Source organism: Musca autumnalis, unplaced genomic scaffold, assembly GCF_047663935.1.
Source record: "Musca autumnalis isolate F117 unplaced genomic scaffold, ASM4766393v1 scaffold_2, whole genome shotgun sequence".
NCBI lineage: Eukaryota > Metazoa > Arthropoda > Insecta > Diptera > Muscidae > Musca > Musca autumnalis.
In genome coordinates this window covers 87,176,849-87,189,927 of record NW_027411755.1, presented here as the reverse complement: position 1 = coordinate 87,189,927, position 13,079 = coordinate 87,176,849, and the positions used below count along the sequence as shown (strand labels likewise).

Genomic DNA, 13,079 nt, shown 5'->3' with positions numbered 1-13,079 from the left:
TCTAATAAGGCATCAATATTTCTGTCAATATATTACCAATAATTTTTTAAATTTATTTGTAAAGATTTTCCTGCGCTAGTTCAAGTTCCATGCCTATCAAACACATTTTAAGAATATGATATATGTATAAAAATAACATGTAATATTTGCATGCATTAAAAAAATCATGTAGAATTTTTATGCGGCATGTCCCATATGCGTGTGTATGTATGTGTTTATCTGTATCCGTAGTCCAATTCGGTATTAATTAATTTGTATTATTGTAGCAATTTTGACTAATTTAATTTGATTTGCTAAGCGCCTGATCTTCATTTATATGACACAATGATAAAATAAGATTTTTTCAACAATAGAAATCTGTCAATGTATGTATGTATCTTGAGTGGACTGGCGTCTTTTCAATCTTAGTAAAGTCTCCAAATCAATTTACAAACAGTTTATGCGTAGACATTAAATGACAGATTTATAACATTTGCATAAGATTTTTTTGGTTGGAATCATGGTCGAGTATAGCTTTGTTGATTTAATATTTAAATAAAAATTGGCCTATATGGGTTCGTTGAGGAAAATTGTTATGTAAAATTAAGGGTCGTTGCACAAAAAACTATTTTAATTAATAACATGAAAAATGAAAAAAGATGTTTCATAGTTTTCTTCGAAAAAAACTGTATTCATACACAACTTGAAAGTTGGTGGAAGGTGATGAATGTTTCTTTGAATGAAACTGGAAGAGGATCTATGTGACATCCAATTTTTCAATAGTCAGTAATTTACAGAAAATTATAACAAACAAATAAGTATCATTCACGGGACATTTCGAATCCTTTTATAAGCAAGAAGAAAGGAATCTTGAACATTTTCTCACTTAGACTTCAAAAAGTTCAAGTAACCCAATTCAAGAAAAATATCTATTCCCAGGTGCAGTTAAGGTCTTCTCTTGCTATTAAAATAAATTTATTAATTACAAACAAATAAAAAATATTTCACTTCTATCAAAACTATATCTGTGCAACGTCTTTATTTAAACATTGAGAATAATATTTTATTGTTTAATTCCTTTTTGGTAGATTCTTAATAAAAAAAACTTTGACAGCAAAAGAAGACTAGGGCCTGTATTCGCCTCCTGTGTGACCTTACTAAATAGGGCTTGGTGGAAACATGTTCACCAATCGACAAAAAAAACTGATCCAGCTTAAGCCAACTAAATATCGATATTCCCATGTAAATAAACAAATGTTGTATACATAAAAAGTACTCTTCAAAAAAATGTACATATATATGTATATTTGATTTGTTAAGTGGTTGCTAATGCAATAAATAGTTTTCCTCCGATTTTCATATTTGCTTTTGTCATAAAATTAGATTAGAAACTCTAAATATTGCGTGATAAAACGGGCCATGGATCACAATATAGAAGGGTTAGTGCCACCATCAACACCCTTTTTACGCCTAAAAGGTGGTCGTAAATCAATCACATAAAAATATCTCACATTTTTTCGCACCTCTCTACTACTCAAAAAAATTGATCTAAAATTTCAGCTTAACCAAACAGACAAATAGTCTAGAAACAAAAATCATGATAAGAGCGACAGAGGTGCAAGTACAGTAAGCCAAGTGACAACAAACAATTTGAAAAAGAAAAACTTCACAGTTGATACACAACTGTCAATTTTTGTTGTTTGAACAGTAAGGATTATGGTTTTACTAAATAACGATAAATTTAAATTATTTATTTATGTAATTGCTTTGACAATAAGACAGAACACAATGATATTTTCATTATTTTCAATATCTTTGGTCATTTACACAAGAATTATTTATGTGAGAAACGTGTGACTTATACTATATTGAACGTCTTTGTGGCTTAAACTCAATTATACTAAAATTTAAGATCCATCATGTTTAGTTTTGGAGGTTCTTTAATTTTATTAAAAATAATTACTCTCAACCTTGTCACTGTGTTATTTTGTCAATATGTGTGGGTACATAAAGTGTGGTTTACAAGCTGATATGTACTTGCACAAAATCTGTCTACTCAAATAAAATTCGTGGCTAGTACATACATAGGTATCATCAAATTTCACCAAACACACCAAAAAACAAAACTTTTACAAGAGGAAAATTATTACCAAAGTAATCACATTTCAATGTTAAGCCAAAAAGATTTTCCCGCTTACAGGAGATATTCATATGTCAGTATCAAATATCACAACAGAAGTTCTATGAAAAGGAACGAAAAAGCAAAGAAAGAATTTCTTCAACGCTACAAAAAAAAAAAATGTGGAAAAATAAATCCATGTTTACATTTAGCGTAAAGCTTTATAAGTGAAGAGGGGAAAAAAATCACATATGGAATATTCAATAACAACTACAACTTCAGCACATACACGGTACATAGCACATATTTAAGTCTGCGAATATTTCTTGGTCTCCAAGTCAGTGGAGTCACAAATAGAACACTAACTACAATGAGGAATTGCTACAAAACAAAAAACTTTAGTGAAATGTTCAACATGAAATTGAATATTGTGCGAACAAATTCGTATCTGGTTTTTAGCACAGCTGTGATATATACACAGGATATCTGTTTTTTTCTTATCCTCATTGTTACAGAGTTTCCATCATGCCCTTTAAACATGATTGTGTCCACACGAAAACATATGAAAAATCACACGTATAAATCTAGCTATAGATATTTACATACATATATTGTTATAAAGCAAACGATATATTGCATATGTGATTCTCAATAAAAAAACTTTTTTCTTTATGTCTTTTTTCCAACTTTCATGTGGAACCAACTTGTTTTTCAACACATCCATTGGGTATGTAGACATTGCTGTCTGTGCACAAGGATGTGTGAAAAAATCTTTTTTCGTATATGTTTTATATACTTATATGTACTACTGTTTGTAGACACAATCTATATATCTACATTTATTTACATATAAATACACATACATATATACACATTTTGTTGGATTTTTGCAATCCCGACAAAATCCATTCGAATGTCCTTTTTATGTCCACATGGGAGATTTGTGTTCGTTTTACACAAACGGAATAAATGAATAATATTTTTCCTGGTTGTTCGCAATCGCTACAACTTTGGTTGAATTCTTGTTCGCGTTGTTCATTTTTTTAAGTATGTATGAATGTATGTTTGTAGAAAATGGTGCACAGTTTAAAATACAGTGGGCTATAACGTCATTTTATCAATTTAATTTGAAAAACAAAGATCCTAAATTTGATTTGGGGTGATACATAACAAAATGTGTGTGCGTATTATTTTATTCGTCACAAAAATATATAAAATCGGTTTGCTTATAAGAATTCAAAATTTTAACATTCGAAAATTAATATTATAATATTATAATAATGTTAAGCCAAACTATCATCAATAGAAAATAGAGAAAATTTCTTTAAATTTGAGTGAGAACTGAATTTTTGTCGGTTAACTTTTTCTATGGTAAGAAGGTAATAAGTGTTTTTGCACATTGTTTTCCCAGCAATATCTAACTCCCAGCGCAGCATAGAAAAATACTCATTTTCCTACCACAACAACTGTTTTATGTTTTAAATTTAATTTCGGTGATAACGTATTTGGGTAATACGGACGCTCAGGGAGCTTTGTTGTGGTAGAAAGGCGAATATTTTTGAACGTTGCGTTGCGTTGTTATGTATGACCGTTAAAATATTTTTCATTTGTAAAAATCAAAAATTTTTGTTGACAAAACTTGACATTTTAAGTTTTTGTATGTCTTTTGTTTTCAAAATAAAAATAAAACAAATCAATATTAAGCAGAGAATAATACGTTTTGTCAAAGTTGAACATTTTCAACTTTCGATTTTGTACGCTCAACGTACATATTTCATTAGTATGAAAAACGCCAAGTGTATTGGTGAATTTAGGCATGGGAATTATTTTTTTTAACGTATAAAGTTTTCAAAATAATTGGTGGTGATTTAAGAAGGCCATAACATTTCAAATATGTAGATAAAACGAAATATTATTAGTTGTTTATTATTCATTAAAATACTTTTTTCCTTTTCATAACATTATTTTTAAACGTGTAAATAAATATACATTCTTTTAGAATTATCTCACTCTCCTCTTTCTAACTGTATTGAAAACCGTTTTATAGTAAGATTTCTCATTTTTACTTTTGCTGCATTTTCTTAAAAACATCAATTTACAAGAAACTTACCAAACTTTTATAAGATTTTTTTTTAGCCTATAGCTTTTATTTCTAGTGATTTTAATATTTTCTTTATTATTATTTATAATTATAAAGTAAATGAAGATTTCTTTTCATCTGGAAAGTGAGCTACTTTCCAATTTTTTTAAATATTGCATAGTTTTCTGACAAATGTCGGTGTACTAAAGCGGTTTGCGGTTTGCCAACTGTTGCTCGAAAATGAATAAACCGATCAGAATATATTTTTGTGGGATCGTTAAGATCCTAACAATCTTGTCCCTAAGAGAAAGATTTAAAAATATCATAAAAAATATATCAATATCAAAATTTATATATACATATATAGTCCCTCGCTTAAGGCCAATATTTGTATGTGTAGAATAATCCCACAAAAACATATAAACATCGGATCATCCGCTTTCGAGCTACAGTGGGTACCTCTATTGGTACACTCCCTTGTAAATCTACAAAATTTTAGCTACAGCTGTGAACAAAAATAGGATTCGAACCGCCTACTTGCTAATCTTTCCAATTATAATTGTCAGTTAAATACAATTCGCACATGGAGCATTGAAAGTCAAAAGTGTAATTTCAATTAAAAATTTGAAAAATTCAAATATTTTAACTTTTTATGTAGAGAAGTAAAAAATTGCGTTGAAATGGTTGGCAACAAAATCAAAACTACTGGACCGCTTGGAACTTACATGAGCAAATTATAATAAATAATTATTACACCGTTTTTTCTTCAGTTCGAAGTCAAGGGTCCTGAAAACTTGACACATTTTTAAATAAAATATTTTATAAAATTTTAATATTTTATTTAATTTTAAGTAAAACATATATTTAAAGCATGTATTTATATATGTATGGACATTGAAACCTTTTCGTTACGACTTTTGTAACAGTGTTGAAAAAGACAATATGAAACCGGTGTTGAAAAAATCACAAGCATTATTCAAATTTATTTTGCAACATTTTTCCCTCTTTGTCTGCTACCAAATGATTTTTATATCCATACATGGATTTTGTGTTCTGCCGTTTTTTCATTATCCTTCGCGGTATTTCATCTACTTTTAATGTATTCGTGGTTCAAGTGAAAAAGTAAGCGAACGTAGCCTGAAATGGTATATGGCTGAGTATACTTGACATGAAAGTGACATGAGGCACACTCCTGTGATATAATGTTAACATTTTCCTCCCGTATCTTTTTTTAATTAACTGACATTGGTTTTTGCAACCGGATGAGAGTATTCTATTTGAGTAGAGGTATGTACATATTTTCATTTGCCAATACATAAGGCTCATCTCGCTCGCCTACCTTGTTATAGATGAAAAAATGTCACTTGCTTTTATTGCAGAGGTGTTTTGTATGAACCATATTCATTCATTGTGTTTGCATGTGTTTAATAAATGTATGAAATTCATCATCAGGTGTTGAAATATGACGGCTGTTGCTTCGTCCCTCCACTGTTGTCATATTTGATTATTTTTGTTTTTTTTTGTTTTCATTTTTTAGGTTAGGTTATCCCATTGTGTATTTTGGAGCTAGAGACAATATTAGGTAACAAAAAATTTAAAAATTGTTTAATTTTAATTATGTTCCAAAAATATTTGTTTTTATAAATTGCATAACATCAAACATTTAGTATGGAAAATGGGTAATGGGAATAAAGTTGGAAAAGATTTAACATTTTTTGAAAATTAAATCTTTGAATCAATAGAGGAGTGGTTTACTCAAAGCAATTGGTTAAAAAAACATCTTTCGAAAATTAGAAAAAATAGGTATTTTCGTTAATCATATTAGTCACGTTATTTATATTTATATATTTTTATACGAGTGCGGTTCGGAAACTTCTATCAATGAAAGAGAATAGTTAGTTTTTCAAAAATATTTTTATTTTTCAATATAATCTCCTGAAACTTCAATACACTTAGTCCAACGCTTTTCTAGCAATTCTATCCCTTGATTAAAATTGTTTTCCTCAAGGTCTTCAAAATAGTGGTTTACAACTGTAATTGCATCTTCATTTGAGGTAAAACGCTTGCCAGCAAGGAATTTTTTTAGATTTGGGAACAAGTAAAAGTCACTGGGAGCTAAATCAGGAGAATAAGGTGGTTGGTCAAGCAACTCGTACTTTAATTCGTTGATTTTAGCCATTGTTAAAACACTCTTGTGCGCTGGTGCGTTGTCTTGATGAAACATTATTTTTTTGTGTTGTAAGCCAGGACGTTTTTCTCGAATTTAATTGATCCAAAAGGTTGCAATAGTACTCTGAATTTATTGTTTTTCCCTTTTGCAGATAGTCAATCAATTAAATACCTTTCAAGTCCCAAAAAACCGTTGCCATAACCTTACCAGCCGATTGAATTGTTTTTGCCTTCTTTGGGGCACTTCCTCCAGCTTCAGTCCATTGTTTGGATTGTTCTTTTGTCTCTGGAGTATAGTGGTGGATCCATGTCTCATCAACAGTTATGAAACGACTTAAAGGTTGCAATAGTACTCTGAATTTATTGTTTTTCCCTTTTGCAGATAGTCAATCAATTAAATACCTTTCAAGTCCCAAAAAAACCGTTGCCATAACCTTACCAGCCGATTGAATTGTTTTTGCCTTCTTTGGGGCACTTCCTCCAGCTTCAGTCCATTGTTTGGATTGTTCTTTTGTCTCTGGAGTATAGTGGTGGATCCATGTCTCATCAACAGTTATGAAACGACTTAAAATCCATTTTATTTCGCTTAAAACGATCCGATCAACCTTGAGAAATGTTCTTTCTTATGCGTTTTTGATCGACTGTTAACATCTGTAGTTCTTCATGCAAAATTAAATGGACTCGATCATTTGAGATGCCCATGATATTAGCAATTTCACACACTTTTATTCGTCGATCATTTAATACCATATCATGCACTTTGGCTACAATTTCTGTTGTTGTTGCTGTTTTTGGACGTCCACTACGTGGTTCATCTTCAATGCTTGTACGACCACGTTTAAATTCAGCAACCCAATTTTTTACTGTTGCATATGAAGGAGCACTTTCACCTAACACATTCACTATATCATTTTCCATTGTAAAAAAATTGCGGATGCGTCTTTTTTAAACACCTGTTTCTATATGAAGGAGTTGCCAGATCGAAACAAAATTTAACATGTGTTCATAACAGAGAAGGAAGTTTCCAAAACACTTAACTTTTTTCTGTTTATACCGCGCTTTTTGTGCTAGGCTAAGAAGTTTCCGAACTGCCCTCGTAGTGTTTAAGATATGTATACTAAATTTTATTACAATACAAATTATGATATCAGGAATACTATTTTGTTTGGTTTAAGGACGCCACGGTAACAGCGGCCAGTGAAGTGGAGAACCTTGGTTAATTATATTGATCCTGGGTAATGTTGTGTAGATGAAATAAATATGGTCTACGAGTTATTGCTTGATGAGAAAGAAGTTACGGGATTATTGTTTATTAGGTAAAAAATTTTGAAATATAAAACCAAATAGAAATAGTAACATCAGGAGCAGTTAATCTAAATGAGTTAAAAACAGATCACTAATTAAAAAAATGTTTAACAAAATTTTTTAATATTGCATATTTTTCTGATAAAACACTGTTTTTATTAAGGCGGTTTGTGGTGCCCGCTGTAGCTTGAAAACGAGTTAACAAGCCCATCAGCATATTTTTGTGGGATAATTAAGAACATAATAATATTGTCCTTAAGCGGAACGGAATTAAAAAATATCTATTTAAAAATGGTGAACTGTCCAGGTAAAAATTTCGATTTTAACGAAAAAATGTCAGTCATAAAACTGAATAAGGCCTACAAAAAATGACATTTGACCATAAATAACTTCATTTGCACACATGGGATCGATGGGGACATTAAGGACGTTACTTCTAATGCAAAACTTAGCTTTCCACCAAAATTCAGCTTTGTGGGAATTTTTGCTATTTCCCCCTTATACGCATATCTATTTTGACTGGACTAATATGTATATCGGATCATCTGTTTTCGAGCTACAGTGGACATCGCTTTCAAAAATGCCATTTCGAAAAAAAACGCATTTAAAACTTCGATGCTACATACAAATCAAAATGAATTTCCCCTTTCTAACACTTTTTCCGATCGACACGAAAATTTTGGTTTCCAGTTTTTTTTAATTTGTAAGTTGTAAGTGTAAGTGGTCACAAGCCCGTTAACAAATAAGAACATTTCACATCTACAAGGACAATATAACGCATATTAGCACCATTATCTTTAATATCTAAAGACATGTTTACATCAGACGGCTTTAATAACACTGTGCTACAAAAGTTGACAAAAATTTTTTTCCGGGGTTCTGATGCATAATTTCGGTATTGTGGGAGTCCAGGGAAGACGAAAATACCTTTGGCTTCTTTGGGTCACTTCGTTTTTTGATTTTATAACGGTAAATGTAGTGAAATACGGGGTTTCTTGGATTTTCAACTTTAAACGGACATAACTTCTTTTTTTCCACAAAGGACTTTTACAGCTTATTTTTTATTTAAAAGGTGAAAATCATGTCTTTCGAACAAGCCATAATTTTTAAAAATCGGGTAACAAATGGTTATGTTCTAGTGATTTAAGTGTGACAAAAACGCATTAGAAACAGAAAAATGCTTTTCCTCGTGCTCTAGGCTGCGTATAAGCTGTAAAAGTTCGTTGTGGAAAAAATAAGTTATGTCCGTTTTAAATTGAAAATGCAAGAAACCCCGTATTTCACTACAAAGAAACCAAAGGTATTTTCGTCTTCCCTGGACTACCAAAATACCGAATTTATGCATCAGAACCCCTGCAAATTTTCACTGCAATTAATACAACGGAGAAACAGAATTACACCTACGTATGTTCAAAGAAATGTGAAAGCCAACAAAACTACCCTACAACACCTTGTTATAGCGATTTTCACGTGATTCTATTCTATTTTGAAGTTATACTGTTGCATAACCCACTAGCGAAACCAAATATTTTTTATATCCACAAGCATTCCAGAGAGGACAAAGGAGACTTTGTTCATAACAATGAGTGCAACTCGATTCATATTTGCTCAACGATATGGAACCTACTTTTTATCGTCGAGTCCGAACGCGTGTCTTAAGACACCACTTGTAGAGAAGTTATACATGACTGAAATACTCAGGAAATATCGCCAACATTACACTGATGTATTTTGCCACAGTTGAAAATTTGATTTTGCCTGGCCTGGGAATCGAACTCGGGCCTTTAGCGTGCAAGGCGGGTGTGCATACCATTGCATCACGGTGGCACCCAAAAATATTTTTTATATTTTTTGGAATTAAAACGTGATTTGAAAAATAATTTCGCGAAAGAAAATACATTAGCAGGTTGTCCAGAGCAATTAAGATAATATTGCTTCTTAAATTCACAAAACCACACAACCTGCGATCAATATTAATTAATGGCCGCGTATTCACTTAATGGTTTAACAATCATATTTATTAATAAACATAAATACAGAATAAATTTTATTAAATATTTAAAAAATGAAAACGAAAGTGGTCATTGTCCTCTTCTGGGGATTTAGGGCAGTTTTTATTCCCCCTGAAACCGTACACATAGTCTACATAATATATGCGACACTTTCTCAAACAAATTTGATATTTTATATTTCTCTCTAGGTATTTATTTTATCACAATGCGATGCACACACAATAATAAAAAAAATTGTCCAATTCGAATGCAATTTTGAACAGAAAGGTCCATTTTTTGTTTCTTATTAGAATTCATTCGCACTTTTCATTTAAATTAAAACAAACACCCAACTTCACACACAAAATCCAATTTGAACTTACCGTCGGTAGTTTTCTTTTTTGGCAACACCGCTTTAAATGCTGACACAGGTTGATAATCCTGTGTACTTTGATGCGTTTGCGGTGTAGTTGTATGATTATTGTGAGCTTCCGCCGCTAAAGGTGGACTTTGTTGCGCCTGTTGGGGCTGCTGTTGATGATGATGATGCATCTGTTGATGTACGCGATGTTGCAACAATTGTGTTGGAGAAGGTATTGTCGCCGCCATTGTAGTTAACACGCTAATATCACGAATTTGTAACGACGAAGGTTGAGTTACCGCCGCTGAGGCTGTACTCACAAATGCTCCAGGAAAATCTGATGCTATGGCAGGTTTATAATTGCCTAGACTATAGTCGAGCGGTAAATGTGAAGTAGCTGCCGCCGTTGTGGGTGGTGAACTGTTTGTATAGGAGGAAGCTGATGATGTAATGGAAGTGGAATTGGGGTTTGTGGAAGAAACGTTAGAGGATATTGTTGATTGTGCGGAAGTAGTAGGAGTATTGTTGTTTGCCGTTGCTTGGGAGTTTGAAGTTAAAATTATGGGTTTAATATCCATGTTGGTTTTTGAAGACGAAAATTGTTATTGATTTTTTTAATGGAATGTGTTGGAATTTTCGTTTTAATTTTTTGAAAGATATAAAACACAGTTTTTTTCTTATTTCGTTTTATGTTTATGGTAACATCACTTTTATTTTTGTTTTATTTAGATAATTGTGTGCATCTAATTTTTCTTCACCAAATTTAACACTCGCGTCGGTACGTTTTTAGATTGAAATTCAGATTTATATTTTTTCTTGCCAGCTTGACTCTTTAAGAGTGGGAGAGCTTTATCAGATTAGGTTATTGTTGCTTTGGCATCTTGGTGCGGACTAACTATAAAATTAATCACTGTTCTAGTGGCCACCATCTGCTTCTATGCTGCTGCAACTCTGTGCCACACACAATGAACTCTGAATGAATCTGATTTCTCGACTGAGACTGAAACACTTGACTTGACTGACGATTGTCCAGCCTCGATTTTTACCCCTCTTGCTGATGTCTCTCTGCCAACGTTATGGGTTGCTGCAATGCTTCCAGATACGAATAACGGTTAATAATCAGAACACTTTGTTGTATGAGAGAAGAGAATCTGCTTTAATGCGTTGTCCTCCGTATCAGCACAAACAAGAGAGTAGAGCGGGATAAATGTTTGTGTAGTGGTATGTGTGTGTGCGAATCCACCCAAAATGTTGCCAATCCGTATATTCCAATTGTTGCGATTTCTCTACTAGATTGGTTAGATTGGAACTGAAATCAAGTTAACTAACACAACGAAATTACTTCACTCACACTCTGTTAAAAGTTCATAAGGTCAATGCGTAATATTTATTCTCTCTCTCACGCTACCGTTAAAACAAGAGAGAAAGCGAAAAACGCGAAACCATACGATTAAAGCGCAGGAGTAACGGCATATGTATATTTTTACGGAAAAAATCAGTTATTTTTGAATTCACTTTTTTGTTGAAGTACTACAATGTTTTTTTTACAGATTTGACTTTCTTATTGTTATTGCAAAAACGTTTGCGTGTGTTTTTGTTTGTTTTATATTTTTTGTAACACACCGCTTTTCTTTTGCCAATGCTAACGTTGGTTTGTTGGTCCGTCAACGACTTAGCTGCGACTAACGGAACATATTCACAGTTGTTTATGTGCGTATCGGAGCGGTGCGCGAGGCATTGGGACGTCCATGTTTCATTTCCAAAGAACAGAGAAATTCAATCGCAGATAATTGTGGTGCGATAACAACCACCAAAAACCGGATTTATATGTGATAACCAAACACCAGCCCATAGCCACCACACACACGAACTCTCTCCAATCGCACCCATTCTCTACTGCCCACCCCATTTCGTACAATATCAGACATTCATTGACTACGACATACGAGAGAAAGGGATAACCTATCCTCCTTAGCTCTTCATTCTGTGCTTTTACAATATATGTACACCAAGACCTCGCTTTGCGTCGTTGATACGTTCCAAAAAATCACGACTCAAAGTGAAACGACGCAAAGCGAATTAAGATTCTCTATGGAAAACTATCTAAAGTTCGGAGATAGTTTCAAGGGAAAAAACACAAGTTTTTTTTAGTTAACGTTATATGAGGGCTATAACAAAGCGTGAAGCTATGTTCATAATTTTTGGTGGACAATTTTCTACATCACAAAGTATGTCTACATCTACATCACTGGTAACACTAAGTGTCAAATTATACCTAATTTGGTCTGAAAATTTAGCTTAAAAGGTCAAAATACTTGAAATCAGGTAATACCGTTATATGGGGCTATATTAAACCGTGGACCGATGTAGTCCATCTCTGAACTTGATCTAAGTTCACACCAAAAACACGTATGTATGCCTCTATCTAAAATCATTCGGAAGATAGTGTGATTACAACAAATAGACGGGCGGACATGACTATCAACTTAGAATTTTACTCAGATCAAGAAAGTATTTATTTTATAGGTTCGCAAATAATTATTTCAATGCGTTACAAACGAAAAAAAAAAAACAAACAAAATATATCATGGAGGGGATACAAAATTAGACACTCAAACTTACAACAACGCAACATAGAAAATCGAAAGACGCATAGTGGAAATTAGTTCTAACTAAGCAACGACGCAACTTCAAAAACAACGCAAAGTGAAACGACGCATAGCGAGGTCTTAGTGTACAATGAAATTAAATCAAAAGAATATGAAAAGCTGCACAATGGGTTTGTTGTTAGTTCTAAGAACGTACATTACGGATTTTCATACTTTAAAATTACAAAAAAAAAAAACATTCTAAACCCGGGATGTAATTCTTTCCAATAATTAAAAATAACCAATTCATATCTTAACAATCCCACGGCAGCGGGTTCTTACGTACCGGATTGACCCGAAACCAAAAGTGTTTCGGCCAGCGGCTGCCAACCCAGCATTATATGCTGCTACAACAACAACATTTTTTTTTCTTTATTAGCTATTAAAAATATTTACATTATAATAATGCCTCTGCGCCAAATGGCTT

At 32.5% G+C, this 13,079-nt stretch overlaps 1 protein-coding gene across 1 annotated transcript in view; it reads right to left on the bottom strand.

Moving 5' to 3' along the window:
• sens-2 (zinc finger transcription factor senseless-2) overlaps positions 1–11,691 on the bottom strand; it is a 36,083-nt gene extending 24,392 nt beyond the window's left edge. The window contains exon 1 of the mRNA XM_073968156.1: positions 10,027–11,691. Within this exon, the coding sequence (XP_073824257.1) occupies positions 10,027–10,582 (556 nt within the window). The 5' untranslated portion in view covers positions 10,583–11,691. The remainder of the gene's footprint in view (positions 1–10,026) is intronic.
• Between the last annotated feature and the right edge of the window lie 1,388 nt (positions 11,692–13,079).